Here is a 24,496-nt window from a genome sequence, read left to right as displayed (position 1 = left end):
CTTATAGCAAGGTGAACAGCTTGGCTCCACACACGAGGGATTGCCTTATTAGTGTCAACTTTACCAGTGGAACCATTTTCTTTCTATCCCCCAAAAACTGGTAGAAGAATACATGTAAAACCTGATAAAATTGTCTCCTTATCACAGTCTCATTACTGACTCTGAACATGTTAGACTTGCAGACAAACAAATAAAATAATGCTTAGTGTTTTTTTTGCTTGAAGTCTATCAAACTAAAAGCCACATTTCAACATTGATATTGAAGCAGGATGTGTGGGTGAGAGTGGGCAGTACATTCACTATAGGTAAGGCTCTATAGAGATACACTTCTAAATCCTATTTGTGGGCAGCAATACAAATAATTTACTCTAATTATCATCTTGGCTTTCTATTAGATTGTACACTCTAGCTCAATAAATGCGTTTATTACAAAAATTAGCAAATGCATTAAATAAAGCAATACCAGATTAAGAGCACCTTATCCCAACAACATTAACAGGTAATCATTTTTGGAAGCAATGGCACATGAATAATCAATGGTTATTAGCGATGCTTATAAGAATATAGGATGGTTGTATACCAGCAGATAATACCATCTTAGTCCTTGGAACAGCTCTAAGCACCTGTGTGTCATACATGATACATACTATGTTTGTCCAAAATGCTCAATTAAGTTAATTAATCCTCAGAAATGTCCAGCAGGTACACTGATAGTATTCACTTATAAGTAGGCTGAATGAAACACTGTTGATTGCATCTATACTGGTCTACTGTACTTAAGTATTAACATTGAGACCAAAAGGTGTCATACTGCCTGGCTGTTGTGTTCTTCCAGAAGAGGGGTTGTAAACAAGGTACATGTGATGAGGTGTTGAGCAGACGATTGGACTACAGCGGTGTCACCACTTATCAGTCAGTCAGAGTTAAGGTGGATTTGGCCTCCAAAGTCTAGACAAACAGAACAGCAATTGCTTTTTTGTTCAATCAGCAGTTTTTTCTCCTAGATAGCGTGCTAACTGCCTGTGCAGGTCTTAAAGGCATACTTCGGGATTTTGGCAATGACCTTTGTCTAGTCCCAAGTCCGATGACTTGTGGGTACCATTTTTATGTTGTGTCCAGTATGAAGGAAGTTAGAGTGTTTTTAGCGATCCATTGCTCTAGCATTAGCAAATGACTGAAAGTCTATTGTATCTGCTAGCATATTACAGACTTCAGGTCATTGCGCTAAAGCTCGTTAGCAATTGCGCTAGTTAGCAACTTCCTTCAAACTGCACAGAGACAATAAAATGGTATCCACACGTTATACTGACTCTGGGAATAAAGGGCCTCATTGCAAAAACCCCAACTGTCACAACAACATCTCAAATATGACGTGTAGCAGAAGACTGGTGAACTTGTAAAAGTGCGGACATCGCAGTTTTTGCATGTATAAAATCGTTCATCATATGTAGCCATCATGAAATGTTGAGTAAACTACAAAAGTAGTGATAACCCACGTCAGTAGCATCTATTACCAATATCTCTTGCATAATAATACAAATAGAATCAATGATAAATGGCTTTAGGTTTTAGGTTTAGCATCAGAGGCGGAGGCAGCGCCTTCGACAGGAGGGCAGCCTCGCAGGAGGGGCAGCCCTTCGACAGCAGGGGCACTTCGACAGGAGGGGCAGCCTTCGACGGAGGGGCAGCCCTTCGACAGGAGGGGCAGCCTTGACAGGAGGAGACAGAGCGTGCCCTAATGAATAGGACCTTGGAGATGGGACTAAGTGGCTCTGACCATATCCCTCAGTCCATACCAGGTCAACACAGGGCAGGGTTGGGATGTGTGCCAATACCCCACCACATGATACGGAAGAGGCGTTCTCACACAGAACAGGAAAACAACAGAGAGGGGAGGGGGAGAAGAGCGAGAGAGAGTAAACGAGAGAGAGGCGAAAGGGCATTCTGAGGAGAAAAACAGAATCAGGCTGCTACAGGCTTTCAGCTGAGCTAACAGACCAAGCCTTTCAGTACAATGTTTGATTGTTTTAAACGTTTCCATTTTTAAAGAAGCCCATTGGTAATTCTGGTGTTAAGACGCCGAGATAGATGGGAGCAGCAGCTTGGTGTGGTTGTTGTAGATGGGGGGGGGGGGCGGCTGACAAACTGGGACTCTACTAGTACAGAGTGATGCACTCTTAAAGGCTAATGGGGGTGGTGGGGTGTACGAAGCCAGACTGAAGCCTGGGACTCTAGTACAGAAGGATGCGTCTCTTAAAGGCCTCATGGGGGGTGGTGGGGGTGTAGAAGGCCGAGACTGAAGCCTGGGACTCTAGTACAGAAGGATGCGTCTCTCGATGGCCTTGCGGCAGATGGGGCACTCGCTCATGCGGTCGCCACACAGCTGGCAGGTGCCGTGGCCACATATGAAGATCATGTTCTTCAGCCGGTCCAGGCACACCGGACACATGGTCTGGAGAGATACACAAAATAACACTTAGTACACACCTTAGTGGAGTCATCCCAGTTCTGATATAAACACATTGWATTGGAAAAATGGTTGCTTTGAGACATGGCTATAGATTCCAAAATGGTCTACAGCCTGTCTCAGGGCAAGGAAAAGGTGTCTCATATCAACACACTATGTTTTTAAACAGTTTTTTTTTTTTTAAACCTGTTTTCGTGGTATCCAATTGGTAGTTATAGTCTTGTCTCATCGCTGCAACTCCTGTACAGACGACTCAGGAGAGGCGAAGGTCGAGACCCGTGCGTCCTCCGAAACACAAACCAACCAAGCCGCACTGCTTCTTGACACAATGCCCACTTAACCCGGAAGCCAGCCGCACCAATGTGTCGGAGGAAACACCGTACACCTGGCGACGGTGTCAGTGTGCACTTCGCCCAGCCTGCCACAGGAGTCGCTAGTGCGCGATGGGAAAAGGGCATCTCTGTCAGCCAAACCCTCCCCTAACCCAGACGACGCTGGGCCAAATTATGCACCCCCCCATGGGTCTCCCGGTCACGGCCGGCTGCGACAGAGCCTGGAATCGAACCCAGAATCTCTTGTGGCACAGCTAGCACTGCGATGCAGTGCCTTAGACCACTGTGCCACTCGGGAGGCCTTTATAAAAAATGTTATACATATTTTTACACTAGTGGTTGGAATAATACTGAAACTGCTAAAATTATGATAATGCCCTTTTAGTGTAAGAGCTGTTTGAAAATACATTTCTGCCTGTTTTGGTGGGATGGAGTTTAAGCCTGCCTGGTGACATCACCATGCGGTAAATTAGTTCATAGACCAATAAGCGAGAGAGTTCCAAATCTCTCTGCCAATAATAGCTAGTTTTCAGTTTTCCCCTCCCCACTCAGACAGTCCTAATTATATTCTTGCTTGAGAAATTGCTCTTTGCTAACAATCTATTTGTTTCTTTGTTTTCATTTTAAAATGGTCAAAATCACAGTAAGGTAAATAATTGTTAACCAGAAATGATTTGATATTGAGATAAAAACAGCTGCATTGGACCTTCAATGTTTATTGATGTGCCTAGCACACACACACACACCACAGTTAAGCGTCCGTTAGTTACAATTAAAACTCTGAACATACCCACCATGCCGTCTTTTAGCACACAGACCTCCATCCGGTCTTCAGCAACACGACCTCCATGCCCGTCCTTCAGCACAACGACTCCATGCATCTTTAACACGCCCAACACATGCCGTCTTCAGATCCGCCCACCATGCCGTCTTTAGAGACGCCCACCATGCCGTCTTCAGCACACGACCCCATGCGTCTTTAGCACACGCCACCATGCCGTCTTCAGCACACGCCCACTGATGCCGTTTGAACGCCTCCCCTTTCATGCACCGCGTCATCGTCCGCACACGATGCCTGCGTCTCAGCAACGACTCATGCTTTCGTCACGACTCCATGCACAGTCTCAGCCCGACTCCATGCCGTCTTCCAGCACACGCAAGCGTTCTACACAGCACTGCGCTCTTCAGCACACGCTCCATGCTCATGCGCCACCGCATGCTTCAGCACACGCCCACCATGGCGTCTTCAGCACACGACTCATGCGCTTGCAAGTTCTGCGTCTAGCACACGCACACATGCCGTCTTTACACGCCTCATGCTTTAGACGCACCACGCTCCATCCCACCTGCCGTCTTCAGCACACGCCACCATGCCGTCTTTAGCACACGCCCTCATGCCGTTTCAAGCATCACGCCCACCATGCCGTCTTCAAGGCACACGCTCCCATGCCGTCTTCAGCACACGCCCCACCAATGCCGTCTTCAGCAGACGCGACTCCATGCGTCTTTAACGCACACGACTCCATGCGTCTTCAGCACACGCCTCCATGCCGGTCTTCAGCACACGACTCCATGCCGTCTTAGCACACGACTCCATGCCGTCTTGGCACACGCCCACCATGCCGTCTTCAGCACACGCCCACCATGCCGTCTTCAGCACACGCACCATGCCGTCTTCAGCACACGACTCCATGCCGTCTTTCAGCACACGACTCCATGCCGTCTTTCAGCACACAGACCCACTCATGCCGTCTTCAGCACACGACTCATGCCGGTCTTCAGCACACGACTCCATGCCGTCTTCAGCCACAGACTCCATGCCGTCTTCAGCACACGACTCCATGCCGTCTTCAGCACACGCTCCATGCCGTCTTCAGCACACGCACTCCATGCCGTCTTCAACAGCCCACGACTCCATGCGTCTTCAGCACACGACTCCATGCCGTCTTTCAGCACACGACTCCATGCCGTCTTCAAGCACACGCCTCCAATGCCGTCTTCAGCACACGACTCCATGCCGTCTTCAGCAACGACACCATGCCGTCTTAGCACACGCTCCATGCGTTTCGCACGCCATGCGTCTTCAGCACAGCACGCCCACATGCCGTCTTCAGCACACGACTCCATGCCGTCTTCAGCACACGCCCACCATGCCGTCTCAGCACACGACTCCATGCCGTCTTCAGCACACGACTCCATGCCGTCTTCAGCACACGACTCCATGCCGTCTTCAGCACACGACTCCATGCCGTCTTTCAGCACACGACTCCATGCCGTCTTCAGCACACGCCCACCAATGCGTCTTCAGCACACGACTCCATGCCGTCTTAGACACACGCCCACCATGCCGTCTTCAGCACACGCCCACCTGCCGTCTTCAGCAAACACTCCATGCCGTCTTCAGCACACGACTCATGCTCTTCACACGACTCATGCGTCTTCAGCACACGACTCCATGCCGTCTTCAGCACACGACTCCATGCGTTTCAGCACACGACCCATGCCGTCTTCAGCACACGCCTCCATGCCGTCTTCAGCACACGCCCACCATGCCGTCTTCAGCACACGACTCCATGCCGTCTTTAGCACACGCCCACCATGCCGTCTTTCAGCACACGACTCCATGCCGTCTTCAGCACACGACTCCATGCCGTCTTCAGCACACGCCTCCATGCCGTCTTCAGCACACGACTCCATGCCGTCTTCAGCACACGACTGCATGCCGTCTCAGCACACGACTCCATGCGTCTTCAGCACACGACTCCATGCCGTCTTTAGCACCCGCTCCATGCCGTCTTCAGCACACGCCTCCATGCCGTCTTCAGCACACGACCCCATGCCGTCTTCAGCACACGACTCCATGCCGTCTTAGCACACGCCCATGCCGTCTTCAGCACACGCCCACTGCCGTCTTCAGCACACGACTCCATGCCGTCTTTAGCACACGCCCACCATGCCGTCTTCAGCACACGCCCACCATGCCGTCTTCAGCACACGACTCCATGCCGTCTTCAGCACAGACGACTCATCCGTCTTCAGCACACGCCCACCATGCCCCGTCTCAGCAGCACGCCCACCATGCCGTCTTCAGCACACGACTCCATGCCGTCTTTAGCACACGACTCCATGCCGTCTTCAGCACACGACTCCATGCCGTCTTCAGCACACGACTCCATGCCGTCTTCAGCACACGACTCCATGCCGTCTTTAGCACAGCGATACCATGCCGTCTTAGCAACGACCATGCCGTCTTCAGCACACGACTTCCATGCCGTCTTCAGCACACGACCCATGCCGTCTTTCAGCACACGACTCCATGCCGTCTTCAGCACACGACTCCATGCCGGTCTTCAGCACACGCTACGACTCCATGCCGTCTTCAGCCCACGACTCCATGCCGTCTTCAGCACACGACTCCATGCGTCTTCAGCACACGACTCCATGCCGTCTTCAGCACACGCCACCATGCCGTCTTAGCACACGACTCCATGCCGTCTTAGCACACGACTCCTGCCGTCTTCAGCACCCCACTGCCGTCTTCAGCACACGCCCACCATGCGTCTTCAGCACACGACTCCATGCGTCTTTAGCACACGACTCATGCCGTCTTCAGCACACGATCCATGCCGCTTCAGCACACGACTCCATGCCGTCTTTAGCACACGACTCCATGCGTTTAGCACACGATCCATGCCGTCTTCAGCACACGCCACCATGCCGTCTTCAGCCACGCCCACCAATGCCGTCTTCAGCACCGACTCCATGCGTCTTTAGCACACGACTCCATGCCGTCTTTAGCCACACGACTCCATGCCGTCTTCAGCACACACTCCATGCCGTCTTCAGCACCACACGACTCCATGCCGGTCTTCAGCACACGACTCCATGCCGTCTTTAGGCTAACACGACTCCATGCCGTCTTCAGACACACGACTCATGCCGTCTTCAGCACACGACCCATGCCGTCTCAGCACAGACTCCATGCCGTCTTTAGCACACGACTCATGGTCTCAGCCACCTCGCCGTCTCAGCACACGCTCCAATGCGTCTTAGCACACGCCCACATGCCGTCTTCAGCCAACCACGACTCATGCCGTCTTCAGCACACGGCCCACCATGCCGTCTTCAGCAACGACACTCCATGCCGTCTTCGCACACGACTCATGCCGTCTTCAGCACATCAGACGCCTCCATGCCGTCTTAGCACACGCCCACCATGCCCCGTTTCAGCAACGACTCCATGCGTCTTCAGCACACGCCCACCATGCCGTCTTCAGCACACGGACTCCATGCCGTCTTCAGCACACGACTCCATGCCGTCTTCAGCACACGCCCCATGCCGTCTTCAGCACACGACCCATCCGCTTCAGCACACGCCCACCATGCCGTCTTTAGCACACGATCCATGCCGTCTTCAGCACACGACTCCATGCCGTCTTCTAGCACACGACTCCATGCCGTCTTCACAATACGCCCACATGCCTCTTCAGCACACGACTCCATGCCGTCTTCAGCACACGACTCCACTGCCGTTCTTAGCACACGACTCCATGCCCGTCTTCAGCACACAGACTCCATGCCGTCTTCAGCACACGACTCCATGCGTCTTCAGCACACGATCCATGCCGTCTCAGCACTCGCCCCACCATCGCGTCTTCAGCACACGACTCCATGCCGTCTTTAGCACACGATCCCATGCCGTCTTTAGCACACGACTCCATGCCGTCTTTAGCACACGACTCATGCCGTCTTCAGCACACGACTCCCATGCCGTCTTTAGCACACGATCCATGCCGTCTTCAGCACAGACGACTCCATGCCGTCTTCAGCAACCGCCCACCACTGCGTCTTCCACACACGACTCCATGCCGTCTTAGCACACGACTCCATGCGTTTCAGCACACGACTCCATGCCGTCTTCAGCACACGACTCATGCGTCTTCAGCACACGACTCCATGCCGTCTTTAGCACACGACTCCATGCCGTCTTCTAAGCACACGACTCCGTCTCAGCACACGACTCCATGCGTCTTCAGCACACGACTCAACTGCCGTTTCAGCACATTTCGACCCTCCATGCCGTCTTTAGCACACGACTCCATGCCGTCTTCAGCACACGATCCATGCGTCTTCAGCACACGCCCACCATGCCGTCTTCAGCACACGACTCCATGCCGTCTTCTAGCACACCGATCCATGCCGTCTTCAGCACAGACTCGCCCACCATGCCGTTTAGCACACGACTCCATGCCGTCTTCAGCACACGACTCCATGCCGTCTTCGAGCACATCGCCCGACCATGCCGTCTTCAGCACACGACTCCATGCCGTCTTAGCACACACGACTCCATGCCGTCTTCAGCACACGCCCACCATGCGCGTCTTCAGCACACGGACTCCATGCCGTCTTCAGCACACGACTCATGCCGTCTCAGCACACGACTCCATGCCGTCTTCAGCACACGACTCCATGCCGTCTTCAGACACGACTCCATGCCGTCTTAGCACACGACTCCATGCCGTCTTCAGCCACACCGCCCACATGCCGTCTTCAGCACACGCCCACCATGCCGTCTTTAGCACACGACTCCATGCCGTCTTCAGCACACGACTCCATGCCGTCTTTAGCACACGACCTCCATGCCGTCTTCAGCACACGCCTCCATGCCGTCTTCAGCACACGACTCCATGCCGTCTTCAGCACACGACTCCATGCCGTCTTCAGCACACGACTCCATGCCGTCTTCAGCACAATCTTTAGTACATGACTCCATGCGTCTTCAGCACACGACTCCATGGTCTTCAGCACACGACTCCATGCCGTCTCAGCCACGACTCCATGCGTCTTCAGCACACGACTCCATGCCGTCTTCAGCACACGCCACCATGCCGTCTTCAGCACACGACTCCATGCCGTCTTCAGCACACGACTCCATGCGTCTTCAGCACACAGACTCATGCCGTCTTCAGCACACGACTCCATGCGTCTTCAGCACACGACTCCATGCCGTCTTCAGCACACGACTCCATGCCGTCTTCAGCACACGACTCCATGCCGTCTTTAGCACACGACTCCATGCCGTCTTCAGCACACGACTCCATGCCGTCTTCAGCACACGCCCCCATGCCGTCTTCAGCACACGACTCCATGCCGTCTTTAGCACACGCCCACCATGCCGTCTTTAGCACACGACTCCATGCCGTCTTCAGCACACGACTCCATGCCGTCTTCAGCACACGACTCCATGCCGTCTTCAGCACAATCTTTAGTACATGACTCCATGCCGTCTTCAGCACATACCACATGTTGTCTTTAGTACAAACCACCATGTTGTCTTCAGTACAAACCACCATGTTGTCTTCAGTACAAACCACCATGTTGTTTTTAGTACATACCACCATGTTGTTTTTAGTACATACCACCATGTTGTTTTTAGTACATACCACCATGTTGTTTTTAGTACATACCACCATGTTGTCTTTAGTACATACCACCACGCTTACCTGCTCCTTGATGTCCTGCAGTTGCTGCTGCAGTTTCTGAACGTCAGCGTTGACATTGGTGTTGTCTTTGTCTCTCTGCATGGCCGGGATGTTACCGCTGGCTGTATAAGGGAAACGGGGAAAACACACATAACGTTGAGAAACGAACAAACATATGCAGGTTCGCAAACTAGTGGCCCCCGAGCCGATTTAATGTGAGCGAGAGGGTGAGATGCCTTCACTGTAAAGTCTACCTGTTGTATTCTGTGTATGTGATCAATAAAATTGGAATAGATTTTAATGACATGATGCTCTAAAGGGCAAACTAATCAAGCAATCATACAGCCTCGTCTATGTGGGCTATTCTGGAAAGAGTTCTACACTTTAACCCAGTCTGTTTTTAACAAGCAGCAATTTCAGACTTAGACACATGTACTTCCTCAGACAGTATCTGGCTGAAATAGGTCTGAGGCCCTGTGCTTGAGGGCACAACCTTTCTGAATGGTGGAAATCAGTATCATTAATCATTTGTATGTATGTGATTCTGTGTGTTGTGTTGAGGAGTGGGCGACGGATCGTTGCAAAGGGGGTTTTGGCAGCAGGGCATAGGCCAGGCAGGGCAGACAGCACTGGGGATTTTTGGGGAGTTTTGAACCAGGGAAGAGGATGAGATACTTACACCAACTTAGTGCCAGATTGTTGGGCTGMAGTAGATCCAGCGAGCCCCCTGCCATTAGAGCTGAGTTAGAGTTACCTGCTGAGAATAACCAGTCACAGTGTTATAATAGGAGCCCCTGATTCAACTCCACAAGGCAAGGCCTGAGGAGGAGCAGTCTACTCACTACTAAAGGTCTGGAGACAGAGGAGGGCATGGACAATGATGAGATTTAAAACACGTTAGATGGGAGGTGGGGGAGAGGAGTCTCTTCTAGGTAGAGTGAGCTGCAACCATGCCCTTCAAAGTCTAAAAACCATACACACTAAGTAGTATTACTAGAAGGAAAGGTACCAGGATAAAATCTGTTTCGTCATCAGTACTCAGCAGGTAACATGACAACTCGTAGTGCACTAGCTACCAGTYGGCTAGAAGAGTGGTCTAGGATGGCACTGGCATCCCTCTCCAAATGTCAAGGGACATAAGGGAATGAGTGTGTGTGTGTGAGATTGAAATAATGTACTTTGTATTTGAAGAGATCTCTGTGTGTGTGTGTGTGTGTGAGTTTGTGTGGCATCTTTTGACAAGCAAATCATTATAAAAATCAGTGAACTTACAACAGTTTCCCTTTTAACTCAACATAAAATAATAAGGAAAACAAACTAAAGGGAACTGCAGTCATAAAGGTTAGATAATAACGTGATAAGAGTGTGTGCAACTTAAAGACAACACTAGCGATGGTAAACGTAAGCCTTAATACACACTCACACATTGAAATAACCAACACTGTACCGTCACTACTTAGCTAACAGATTGGATGGAGAAATTGGATCCAGCAATGGACTGATGGCGATATTAAAATCAGTTGGCCAAATAGACTTTTAGGAGCCAGCTAAGGGAGAATTAATAGCCAGTTATGGAGGTCAATTTATTTTAATAAAATTAGTACATGCTGCTGAAATGTTATAAAACTGACGTGATTGAATTGCATGTTATGATTAAAACACACTCTCGTCTGATTAAGTTAAAGATTATGCATTAATGACCTCAACTAGGGAGGTTTGTTTCCCAGTCTGGGAAAATGACACATTCAACTAAAACACACAAAACAATGACAACATTAAGATTAAAATAATGCAGGAGCAAGACAGCTGTGAATCAACAAACCAACAAACKAACAAAACAAGTTCATCATGGGGAAAACAACAAGATGGACAGTCATGACAACGAGAGAGAAAGGAGGATAAAAGACAAATAAAAGGGAACGTGTGGAAGATTCACTCACTAAGGTCCTCATCATCATCATCATCATCATCATCATCATCATCATCATCAGCGGCATCACCCTCCATACCTTTCCCTCCACAACAAAGGACAAAGGGCGTGCGGCGTTCCACAACAGCCCGGCACTGTACGCACTTTTTCATGAGGCCGGCACAGTCTGTACGGAGGAAGGGAACACACAGACAGAATGAAAGGTCAGTATGGCCCACTAGAACGCATCAAAGGTTCTGGAGAATTGTTGCGTTCTTGCAGTGAGGCAGGGTCTTCGGTAGGGCAAAAAAACATTTTGCAACATTTTGAAGTGGGCTACCTCCCCACTTCAAAACGGTTTCTCCGTACTGTGTACGCGCCAGGTGGCATACTGTACGAGGAAGCAACCTTAGCTGGTTTAGTGTACTTACTTTCACAAGCGCACATGTGACCGCAGGGCTCGAAGAGCACGGCAGCCTTCTTGTCAGAACATACGACACACTCCTCGATCTGTATGGAGAGACAAACATCTGATGTCAGTGGAGGGAAAGAGAAGAGAAAGTCATACCTCTAATTGGAGGATGTCTTTACACCACAAACCAATGGAAAGCATCCATTAATGTACTAAGTCATTAGTAACTTCCACAACTTCATACTTCGAGGCACCCCAACAGTTGGCCTAAATCATTCATTGACATCAAAGGGAGACTTGAGCGAAAATGTGAGTGAAAAGCATTCAGATCAGAATACCGGACACAGATTAGTCCCGTACTAAAAAGTTATTTCAATGGAAATCCACCAGTTTTCAGTCCAAGACCAGACTTAATCTGTTTCTGAGAAACCGTCCGTTAACGTTAATATTTAAACCAACGAGGCCGGGTTTGGTACAATACCTTGGTTCTGGACTGGACCTGGTCCTTGCAGATGAGACACTTCTTGACGCGGGGGGAGCAGAGAGAGCAGGTGGCGATGTGTCCGCATGGTCCGAACAGGGTGTCTCTCTTCATGTCAGAACACACCATACACTCCTCCAGGGTCTCACCGTTACTGTTCAGAGACGGGCTGCGAGAGCCCACCTGGCCACTGGAAGAGAGAGAGGGATGGGGAGAGAAAAGGGAGTTTGTGAGAAAGAAAAGAAGACAGGACATATTAAAAATGGGGAGAAAACAAGTTGAAGCTCACCAGCTGATTCATCTAAGAGTCTAAACCGTGTCCTTTAGTATGGGTTTAGGGGCGGATGGCTAGACCTGGGGCTAGGGTTTCTTACCTGATCTTCTCCTTGTGGCACTTGGCCAGGGCCTTACAAAGACTGGGGTCAGGGCAGAGGTCCAGAGGGGACTGGCCCTTCTTGTTGCGCATGGTCAGGTCTGCTCCGTTAGCTGCCAGGAAGCAGGCGATGGACGCTGCACTCTTCTTCTCTGCTCCCTGGGTGCCCAGGCCCATGATCAGCTGTGGAGAACCAACACACACAGGAGTCAATAACACTCTCTCTCTTTCTGTCTCCCTTTCCCCCTCCCCCAGCTCCACCAGACAGAGGAGCGCAGAGCAGAGCAGCATACAGTGTAATTGGGACATATGCAGTGTGTTGGGTAGGGCTGGGCTATATATCGAATTAATTTGATTAGCGCGATGTTCCAAATGCCTGTATCGCAAGAATCGAGGTTGTTATTTTTTCCCCTGTTTTTATGAGAGTTCTGTGTCTTTTTATTCTCGTCTCCTCCTGTGCACGTTCCCACTCAGACACCAAGCCCCTCCCCCTGCCACTTACAACAAAAGACCAAAGATAACTTCTTCCTCCCTGACAACAAGCAATTTAAACTCTTTATTTGCATTGGAGGTTTGGTCCAACAGAATCGGTCATATGGACACCGAAATGCTTAGACATTTTACTGTAATAGACAATAACTTAACCTTTTAACGATCCCCTTTTTATGTCTCATCTCCCAAAATGTAGAACAGAGCAGACCCTACTAAAACCAGTATCAATTAACATGATTGTGGAAAATGGATGCTCAGTTTGTCACGCACGGCATTGCGGTAGCCACAGACATATGTGCTAGCTGTCTAATCTATGTTTAATACATGTGCAATGAGCATTAAAAAAGGCATTTAAATAAGGAATTGGCAACTTGTTCTCATTCTGAGAAATAAGCATCTTGTCCAGGTAGGCCACGTGACTTCAATATGTAAAAGTGAACCAACCGGCTATTGTTCAAACAGTTGGAGACAGACAGGAAGGTGTATTCATAACAGTTCAACTGTTCTAATGTTAGCAAGTAAATAGATCCACGTTGGCTAGACTTGAAATATAAAAGTTAAGTTGGCTACTCACTAGCACGTGGGCTTGGCTAGAGAGACTGTTTCTGAGACCTGTGTTACATTTCTATAATGACTGTTACCAGAAGTTAGTCATTACTGGTGGATGTGCATTGTTCTGGTTAAAAAGGGCGTTTTCATAGATAGACCAAAGCTAGATCAGTGATTATTGCAACAAAAAGCAGGTTAAACTATTTTGATAAAATAATGTATACTAGTGGGTCTTATGGTTGTGGAAGGCTTCTATTTATCTAAGCTCTGGATTCATCAGATTATTCCTGACTGGTTGAAATTTGGTGTATTGACCTTAAATTGTGCAACAAAGTTTATTCAGAGAAAACAGATATATATTGTGAATGACGGTTGAAAATATTTAGATCAGATTTTTAGGCCATGTCACCCAGCCTTGGAGTAGGGCTCTCCCATAGCATCACGTTAGAAAGTTAGAAAGAGTATAAGACATTTCAGGATAAATGACTGGGGAGACGGGGGCTTTGAAAATGGCCCAGCCAGCCGAGTGAGGAGCGGCCTTACGTAGAAAGGCACTCAAATGCTCAATCCCCTCCAGTATATTTGGAAGGTTCTAGAGGTATAGTAGTTGATTTAGGACGGTTTTAGAGGTATGTGTTAGGTGTTTGTGGAGGGTTCTAGAGGTATATTAGTTGATTTAGAACGGTTTTAGAGGTATGTGTTAGGTGTTTGTGGAGGGTTCTAGAGGTATGTGTTAGGTGTATTCTGTACCGTGTTTTTGGAGGGTTCCCAGGGCTCCACCTTGCTGACGTCTTGCATGTCCTGCAGCTGGCGGAGCTGGGACAGCGTGTGGTGACGCAGCGCCTCGTGGAGAGGAGTGTCCCCATCCTTGTCCTGCACGTCCAGCTTTGCCTCTGCTCGCACCAGCAGCTGGAGACAGACAGGCAGAGAGACAGACAGGCAGAGAGACAGACAGGCAGAGAGACAGACAGGCAGAGAGACAGACAGGCAGAGAGACAGACAGGCAGAGAGACAGACAGGCACACAGACACAGAGCATTTCAAATTAACATGGTGATAATTTAAAATGATCATTTATTTGCATAACAGTCCAGTACATAAAAAAAAAAAAAAGATCATCATCCAAATAAGTCTAGCATGGCATCACAGCTAGAGATCCTGCATATTGACTGTGTTTCTGCACCACTGAAGCTGCACTTCCAAACCACTCCAAAAGATGGCGACGTAACAACCTTTCCCAGATAGGACACCCACTACTCCTCTGACGTTTCTCTTCCAGAAAGCGTTCTCCTTTCCTTGGCACTACGTCACTTTGGCCATAGCGGGTTCATTCTACTGCAGGAGATCCTCCATTTTAAATCAAAACGTGTGTTGTCTTCATCTTCTCACCAGCCTTCAGTGCACCGTCAGGAGTGACGCACAGATGGGGAGATAACTGCCGATCGCATCTTCAGTATGCTGTAGGAGAGAGGAAGTGAGGAGAGGAGACTGACCCTGACTATCTGTGTGTGCTGTCTCTCCACAGCCAGGTGCAGCGCTGTCTGCTGGTTGACGTTCTGGATGTCCAGGCTGGCACTGCCCTGAGAGGAGGAAAGCGAGGGAACAGATAGAGAAAAGAGAGATGGCGTTGGCATTCAAAAATACCTGTTTGAACTCTGCAGTAGGCTATAACACATTCCGCAATGTATCACCTCGTGTATTCTGACAGCTTTTCTGGAATGTTACAATAACATCTTCTCTCACGCCGTTGAAATACAGCAGCCTCATTAGCCCAGTTCCTGCTCTGCTTGGTGGGACGCTACTTACTACACTATGGTCCTGTTAGATACAGGTCTGCACCAATACTGTCTCAGATATCTCAGATAGGGCGTGCATGATCCTGAGGCAGCAAGTTATAGGCTAACAGTGCTTGTGCACCACTAGGAACCCAAAGGATAATATGGATTCAATAAACAATGAAAGCAGTTATTGCTACCCTATACAGGCACAAACCTATACAGCATTATACAATTAAGAATAAGGCCAGCACTTACTGTATGCGTGCGAGCCAAGATGGAGCCACTAGGGATGCTATGGACCATCAGTATGAAACCAGGGGTGTCAGTGGTTAGATTAATGCTAGCGTGTCCTACCTGGTGAACCAGCAGCTCGGCCACCTCTACGTGGTTGTTGAGCGCCGCCAGGTGCAGGGCGGTGTAACCGTCATCTTTCTTCTCATCTACGATCCAGGGCCGCGGCAGCTTGGCCAGCAACACACGCATGGCACTGCTCAGAGAGGGAGGAAGAGAGGGACAGAGGGATGACTGCAGGTGCATGACAACAGGAACCTAGGATGGAAGGAAGGTCATGGCGCAATCAATGAATCATTGTTGAATATGACTAGGGATGCACCACACTTGGCAGCTGAGCCCCTATCTAGTGCACTAAGTTTGACTAGACTCCTATAGTCAAGGTCAGAATCTATTTTATATGATATAACATCCCTCAATGCATCTATAGATTCTATATCTAAAAGTCCAATTGCAAGGCATCACTACACTGAGGACAGATGCAGAGAGAGAATGGTTCTGAAACAGCACATTTATTCTGACACGTAAATGACTCGCATACTAAATAAACCAAGGGATGGGCTGGGCTAGTAGCATAACCGGGAGTAGTAGGTAAATGATACAAGTGTTGAGTGTAGTTTAAGAAACCCAGTTAAAAGAAGCAGCACAAAAGCCCCCGTTATGTAGAGACAAACTGGTAATAACACCACAGATTGCTGCATTCAGTCAGCTCTCATGAACTGTGTGATATTGTTTAAACAGGGTTGTTGAAGAGTGCTGTGTTGCGAGGCAGCAGCGACTGGTTGTGTTCCTGTTTGAAGGTCATTTGGAGGCTACATGCCTTATAGAGAGATGGCTGCTGCATAGGAAACTGCATGGTATGAGAAGAACGCAAGGAGTACAGTGTCTGACTCTGGACTGGAATAAAACCAATTGACAATCTGCACAGCACTTGCAAAGGACAGCTGACTGACTATGATGCCACACCAAAATGGGAGAGAGAGCATGGGAGAGAGAACATGGGAGAGAGAAAAATTATCATGTAAACTACCTCCTATAGTACATGGGCAGACCGTATTTGAACGTGGGAGGAGGAGAAAGAGGGGTAGAGGTGTAAATGGCGAGAGAGTGAGAAAGAAAAAGAGAGAAAGAGAGAAAAAAAGAGCAAGAGAAGAAAAAAAAAAGAACGAGAGAAAAAAAGAGCGAGAGAGCAGAAAAGAGAAAGAGCGAGAGAGAGAAAAAGAGAGCGAGAGAGCGCAAGAGAAAGAGGTAGAAAGAGAGAGCGGTGGAAGGAGAGAGAGGGGGATAGGAGGAGGAGGAAAACATTCATACAACAACCTCCCTGCTGAGCAGACTTGGTCTTCCATCCTGTCCCATCATGGCAACTTCCTCAGCTAGCCAACACTCATCCATTATCTTTGTCTCCTCTCCCCCAGCCCAGTCCTGGGTAAGCAGCCTGGGATAGAGGTGAACAGCCCCTGACCAGTCCAGTGAGTCTCATCCCAACACACACTGCATGTAGTGAGGCAACGCTGTAACCTACCTACTACAGTCAACCAGGTCCCTTTTGTAAAAAAAAATAATAATAATAATAAAAATAAAAAAAACGGCTATATCAAGGTTAATGTCTACTGACTTTCTGTGGGGAGACTTAGCCGGCACAATGTACAGAAAAGCAGCAGCCAATTTCACAAGGGTTTCGACACTGCTGAAGAGCTCTGGCAAGGCACCGGAGCGCACACACACAGGAAAAGAGTGCAGTAGTTGCTAGGTAGATGTTAGGCACTTATACACATGTAGTAGTGAAAAAAAGGGAACGATAAAGAAAAAAAGGAGAGACGCGCACATTAACGCACGCGCTGGAAGTAGAGAACGCTTTGGGGCTCGCAGCTCTCTGGGGTACCGGCTAGCTGCAGCTCTCTGGGGTACCGGCTAGCTGCAGCTCTCTGGGGTACCGGCTAGCTGCAGCTCTCCTGGGTACCGGGCAGACTGCAGCTCTCTGGGGTACCGGCTAGCTGCAGCTCTCTGGGGTACCGGCTAGCTGCAGCTCTCTGGGGTACCGGCTAGCTGCAGCTCTCCGGGGTACTGGCTAGCTGCAGCTCCCTGGGGTACTGGCTAGCTGCAGCTCTCTGGGGTACTGGCTAGCTGCAGGGTGGATTGTGATAAACCCAGTCTCTCTCTCCCTCTGTCTTTAGAGTAATAACATACCCTCCTAGATGTAGAGAGCTGGGGCTGGCTGCAGTACTACTACTACTACTACAGTATACACTGAACCCCAGTCTCTCTGTCACCGCACAACCTCTATGTCTTAGATACACCTGCATTGCTTGCAGCTTAAATGTGACCAGCTGCAACTCTGGTTCTACCTCATTCCTAAACAGTCAAAACACACCAATGCAAAATAGTGCAGTAGTTGCTAGATAGATATTGTGATCACGTGGGACACTTAAGTAATTTCCCTCAAAATGTAAAAAAATAAAATAAATTGTAAACATATAATTGAATAATGAATCTGCCTGCTGTATTAAAKTTTAGTCCACAGGATTGTGTTGACACTTGAGTTGAGAGAGAAGACAATGTTCTCAACCCAATACATTTCTACAGTGTGACATTAAGAGTCAACATGGCTACTAGTTTTCACCAGACCCACTGGGTCGAGAAACACCCTCAACAGACAACCTAGCCAATGACAGCCCTGCTTGCGTCCCCAGTCCTGAGTCCCCTATAGTGACTCGGGACTGATAGACTGGCGCCCTCTGCTGTTTCCTAGGTGATACTCCGGCGCTGTGCTGGTCGGGATGGAGAGGGGAGAGCCTCTCCAATAAGAAGAAATCTGACCATAGAGATGGATAGAGGACGCACTTGTACACTGCATAGGCAGCGCCATTGAGAGCTTTCACGGAAGCCATCAAGGTAAAGAAAGGTGTTCTCTCTTTCTGACTAAATTGACATGCTCCATGCCACGCTGGGTGAAATGGGCGGACATTAATATTAATGCCCCAGCCACACTGCCTGCCCGGCAGGCACTGCTGCAATGCAGTTAGCTATTTGACAGAAATATACAATGAAAAAAAGGGGAGAACGAACGAAAGAAGAAAATACTTTTTCCTGTCCGTGAGCGAGTGGGTTTTCACTGCAAGAAAGGGGCTCTGTGGGAAAGCGGGGGGGGGGTGTGAAGGCATAGGGAGAGAGAGCGGGGATGGGCAGGTCAGGCTCCAGCCCTTAAGTAGTAACAGGGAATAAACTTGACATGGGCATTAAAACCAGGGAGGCTTGGAGAGATTCTGGGGCAAGTGGAGGAAGAACAGCAAATAAAATGAGAGCTCCTCTTGTTACCATTGGTGTTAAAGCTTGCAGGTCGAGAGAGAGAGAGAGGAGAGAGAAAGAGAGAGAGAGGAGAGAGAAAGAGAGAGAAGAGAGAGAGAAAGAGAGAAGAGAGAGAAGAGAGGAGAGAGAGAAGAGAGGAGAGAGAGAGAAGAGAGAGAAAGAGAGGAGAGAGAGAAGAGAGGAGAGAGAAGAGAGAGAGAAGAGAGAGAGAGAGGAAGAGAGAGAGAGAGGAAGAGAGAGAGAGGAAGAGAGAGAGAGGAAGAGAGAGAGGAAGAGAGAAAGTGAAGACGGAGACGTGATGAACTGGGTCACCCTGAGAGAGATGCCAGGAGTCCCTCAGGAGCACTCCACCAGGGCCTGTTGTCTTGGGCTGCAGTTTGTCATTGACCAGGAACCTGTATACTATGTGTTTGGGGAAGGGTCGACAGGGCCCTTCTGCCGCCCCGGCCTAGCTGACAGCCATCTGTGTGGTGGTCAGTACCTGGTACCAACAATCCAACGGGAAGGCGGGGGGACAATAACTCTACTAGGACAAAGCTAAATAAGAACAGTGTCCCATAATGTTTCACTGACAACATTTCTCCCACGTTTGAGCATATTTTGTGTTGTCGATATTTGGGAAAGTATACAGACAATTTGCCATTTCCAACATGTCTGTCGTGAGTTTTTTTCTATGACAGGCATGCCATTTCACTGAATAAAAATGATTAGATGGAAACATGGCTACAATCAARTTGGACTGTACTAGTCATGTAGTATTTGTGATGCATGGAGGAGGTGTAGCCAAGCCCTATCAGAACGCCCGTCTCAGATGAGGCTTCCTCAGAAGAAACATGGCTGAGTCAAACTCATCAGGACAGGGCGACAGGATCAATCTTTGAAATAATGACCCGTTCCCAACCAATCATTCACAAAAGCCACCAAGCCAGACTCCTAATGCACTGATTACTCTCCAGTCTACTACCATACCCTTACCATGGAAGGCCAGTCTGTTTTAGCCTTACATTGGAAGGCCAGTCTTTTAGCCTTACCATGGAATTGGCATGCCAAGTCAATTGAAATAGAATGGCACTCAGACTACAAATACCCTGGCTTCAGTGTCCTTGTATTTGGTATGTGGACTGGTGGGTGACAGTGTTCAGTGACAGCTAAGCCAGAGGATGTAAATATATGATGATGTAGCCTAAATAAGTAAATAGAGCCCCACATATTGGTCTTGGCTATCAAAAGGGGGATGGATGCGCCCACTGACCCACTCCCACCATTAAGATGGACTAGAGCAGGGGTATCCAACTGGCTTTGAGGTCCAGATTTTAATTTTAGAGGAGTAGAAGGTTGGGCACATCCCAATGAGGACTGACAGGGTAAATAAACCAGAAGGGTAAAGAAGKACATCAGATGAACCAGGCTCCAGCTCCATATTAAAGCCTTTGATTAGGCTGTCGTGGCTGGAATATTTCTCCCTGAAATGTGACCTTCGCTGTCTTTGTCTAACATAGTAGGCTGTGTGTGCGCGCGTTTTCATTAACCAAGATGGGAAGAAAGTGACTTGACAGAAGCATTTATATTATGTTTTGGTTAGATAATAAATCACAATGCATATAGCGTGCAGTTGTTTGTGGTGACATTTTTAAAGCAATCCAGCCGGCCATGTCTGGTTTTGTTCATCTCTGAAGTAGGCATACTAATGCCTCGTTTTGAATTAGCCTAAATTATCATTAAATCACCTTGCATTGTGGAACGTCCTGACACATAGGGATTTATGAAGACACAGGCAGACAGTGATAGTGCTGAATGGCACATTAATGTCCCATTGGTTCTAGATGACCCAATTATTTGCCCACAATGCTCCTCATCCCCTTGCACATTACCCCCTTCAGCGCCTTGAAAAAAACGAATTCTCATCTTACCAACTCATCTCATTCACTAGCCACGATAGCCGTAATACACGCCCTGCCACGATAGCCGTAATACACGCCCTAGCCGTAATACACGCCCTGCCACAATAGCCGTAATACACGCCCTGCCACAATAGCCGTAATACACGCCCTGCCACAATAGCCGTAATACACGCCCTGCCACGATAGCCGTAATACACGCCCTACCACGATAGCCGTAATACACGCCCTGCCACGATACTCGTAATATACCCACACTCCCAACCCCCGGGTGCACATTACGTTTTTTGCCCTAGCACTACACAGCTGATTAAAATAACCAACTCATCATCAAGCTTTGATTATTTGAATCAGCTGTGTATTGCAAGGGCAAAAACCAAAACGTACACCCAGGGGAGGCCCCAGGACCGAGTTTGGTAACCCTGCTCTGGCTGAGGAAGGAATCCAGAAAAGATGAAGAGGGGAAATACAAGGGCGTGTGTATGTAGATGACAACAGAACGTCAAGACTTTTACAGCAACATGCATTCACTACTCTGTCCCTGCCTAGTGATATGACTACGCTTTCTTTCCCACAAGCCTTACCATCATGACTGATTGATTTCCTGACCATTTTCTCACCACAATATCCATGACTCTGTGCATCAAACATGGCATGAACAACATAAAAACCTACTCTTGCKTGTGGGGATTTTTCATGCCATTGTTTCACACCGAGGTAAAGAAGCCAGGCTTCGAGAGGGATTGTTGGGGGTTAGCAGAGCAGAACAGAGCGGTGATTGAGAATTCAGCTGCTCGAAGCGAGGGCCTTCGATCGACGGCCAGGTAGATCAGGCAGCCTCCTGCCTCCCTGCCTGCTGCACTGTCACCATATGGGGAGAGCATCTGAGACACCAATGATCTACAGCATGCTTGTAAATCTACCTCTCTAAATCACAGACCGCTGGCTGCCTCGGCCCCAGGCCACATACACACACATACACCGTTCACACTCCGACAGATGTCGGAGTTTAGTCTGTAGTAGATGAGCTGTAGGGGTACCTGTTACACTACACCATAATAAACCAACACCTTTAAACCAATAACATAGGTCAACCCTTCATCAGAGTCCATACTGAAGTAAAGTGCAGTAACTGTAGGAAGAAGCTCCTAACAGAGATTAAGAGGCTGCTGCAGTATTGCGGGGATGGATAAGGTCTGTCGTGACTTTCTACTACTCACCCTCTTACCAACTACAAATACACAGGGAAGGAAGATACACGGGTGGAAGACAGCCCATTTAGCATAGTAAAATGAATCCATTGTTTGCAGAGGAATGATGGGGAGTAAAGGGCTGTGTATCAGCCATCGTCTCCCCCCTAAGCTCTGAAACAATGTGGCCACATGGCCCAGAGCAGTAGAATGTATATTGGTGTAGTATAATGGCTTAGTTGTGACTCTCAAGGGAGCGTGGTCGTTTAAATGTACGTTGTAAAGACAGAGAGCCCATATAAGCAAGATTAATCAATTCCAACTGTAGCCCACCAGATCCATGTGGTGTGGAGATAAAGAACGACTGTAGCCCACCAGATCCATGTGGTGTGGAGATAAAGAACGACTGTAGCCACATCATGTGGTGTGAGATAAAAAAACAACTACAACATGTTTCTCATGTTTTCCAATGTGTCCAAACCACAGCCAAATAAATGCCTTTTTGTTATTAGATTAGTTCGTATAAGGTTTTCCTTATTCATGTTTCCTATTTACATTTGAGTCATTAGCAGACTCTCTTATCTAGAGCGACTTACAGTTAGTGCATTCATCTTAAGATAGCTAGTGGAGACAACCACTAGGTGTAAGGTGTATCAGCAAAGTTTAATGGTGTGGAGGCTACATGTGTCCAATATAATGAGATGGGCCTTAGATGTGGGATTTGCCCTACTTGTACGCAATGCAACACACATGCTTTTACTTCCTTCACTGTCACACTGCATTTTATACTTAAGCTGTAACCTACTGAATAATTACACTTACCATGGCAACCCACTGAATAATTACACTTACCATGGCAACCCACTGAATAATTACACTTACCATTGCAACACCACTGAATAATTACACTTACCATGGCAACCACTGAATTAATTACACTTACCATGGCAACCCACTGAATAATTACACTTACCATGGCAACCCACTGAATAATTACACTTACCATGGCAACCTTCACGAATAATCACATTCCATGGTGCAACCACGGAATAATTACACTTACCATGGCAACCCACTGAATAATTACACTTACCATTGCAACCCACTGAATAATTACACTTACCATGGTAACCCACGGAATAATTACACTTACCATGGCAACCCACTGAATTATTCAGCAGCGGTCAGATTCTAAACACTGTAGAACATACTAGACCATTCTGTATTAGATCTGAATGTGCACTGTGCAGTAACAGGCTGCAGTATTGCAGGGATGGATGAGAGCCCTGGGGGTGACTTCCATCCATTCAGATCTAGTATGTTTTTAGTCATTATGTTTCTGCATGCATGTAACATGGACTACTAAACCAGTGTGGTGAATTTGGGTTAATGTGCACAACATGACGTAAGCTAGATCCCCATTATGAAGCTTTYAGCACTAAACTTCTTAACCTAGCTACAAAGTGGGTAAGTCAGAATTTTATTACCTACAATAATCCTGAATAAAATACCAATGATAACAGTCAACAGTGTCCTTCCACCTCAGACAAGAGGACACGCACCACAACGCGCTGAAACACCATCATTGACCATAAAGCACCATCAAGTTGCGCATGCTAATAAATCCCGACAGCCGTTCCAATACATCAAATGAATATATAAACATTTGTTTTTAAATGGAGTGAGAAAATATTCATAGACCCCTGTCAGCCGTGTAGTGGAAGTACATCACCTTCAGCTCCCATATTTATCACATGCATCGCTGAAGCACTTAAAGGGAACTAAACACAAATAAATCCTGCTCCTTCTAMGTTTGTCAGATCAGCACACACCCTACCACTGTTTCATATATACTGTACAGTAGTGCTACATAATGCAAAGGCTTCTGTCGGTTACGAGTGTGTGCGTACCTGTACTTTATGTAGGTGTGTGTGTACGTGCACTTGTAGGTGTGTCTCTCACTTTCCCCCCCAAAAAGCTCCTGGAGTCGTTGAGGAAAAGAGCAGCATGGCAGCTAGCAACTGATATTTTCAGCATACCACAGAGAAACAGAGAAAGAGAGACGCAGAGAGAGAGAGAAAGAGCGTTACAGCACGGCCAAGCTTATCTATTGGCCCAAAGCCACGATTGGCCCGGCCCCCGGAGGTGGTGTGGGCACTGATTTGACACAGGGGGATTCAGGCTTGTATCGGCTTGTCCTCTGACTGATCTGTTGGACAGATCCCAGCGCTGAGACCGACAGCGAGTCTGGACACTGTGGTTGGCTGGGTTGGGGGATGTTGGAATTAAAGTCTTCTCTGCACGCCACATGGGTTACCTCAGAGGTTGGAGGTGGATGTCATTTAGCTGTATGGTAAATGTCTAATATGATACAGCAAAGAAGTTTCAAACTAGTACTTGGCCGAAACAGTACCCTGGCCTATAACCCTATTTTACGCACTACTTTTGGCCTGCGTACTATTTTACATTTTAGTCATTTAGCAGACGCTCTTACCCAGAGCGACTTAGAGGAGCAAATTAGTGTTAAGTGCCCTTTT

General features: G+C 48.1%; 1 protein-coding gene across 3 annotated transcripts in view; it reads right to left on the bottom strand.

Annotated features, from left to right (window-relative positions):
• Positions 1-2,218: 2,218 nt before the first annotated feature.
• mib1 (MIB E3 ubiquitin protein ligase 1) overlaps positions 2,219-24,496 on the bottom strand; it is an 85,750-nt gene continuing 63,472 nt past the window's right edge. Inside the window, exons 13-22 of one of the 3 annotated variants that reach the window (XM_023977273.2) lie at positions 15,629-15,761; positions 14,990-15,076; positions 14,248-14,406; positions 12,458-12,639; positions 12,084-12,273; positions 11,622-11,700; positions 11,222-11,377; positions 9,961-10,038; positions 9,291-9,403; positions 2,219-2,452 (exon numbers count right to left, since the gene is read on the bottom strand). In XM_023977273.2, coding sequence (XP_023833041.1) covers positions 2,312-2,452; positions 9,291-9,403; positions 9,961-10,038; positions 11,222-11,377; positions 11,622-11,700; positions 12,084-12,273; positions 12,458-12,639; positions 14,248-14,406; positions 14,990-15,076; positions 15,629-15,761 — 1,318 coding nt within the window. In that variant the 3' untranslated portion in view covers positions 2,219-2,311. The remainder of the gene's footprint in view (positions 2,453-9,290; positions 9,404-9,960; positions 10,039-11,221; positions 11,378-11,621; positions 11,701-12,083; positions 12,274-12,457; positions 12,640-14,247; positions 14,407-14,989; positions 15,077-15,628; positions 15,762-24,496) is intronic. The other 2 variants (XM_023977274.2, XM_023977275.2) reach the window with 2 other exon arrangements.

The sequence above is a fragment of the Salvelinus sp. IW2-2015 genome, linkage group LG32 (assembly GCF_002910315.2).
Source record: "Salvelinus sp. IW2-2015 linkage group LG32, ASM291031v2, whole genome shotgun sequence".
Taxonomy (NCBI): Eukaryota; Metazoa; Chordata; class Actinopteri; order Salmoniformes; family Salmonidae; genus Salvelinus; species Salvelinus sp. IW2-2015.
Note: the sequence above shows the minus strand (reverse complement) of the source record. Positions and strands in the feature narration are given on the sequence as shown.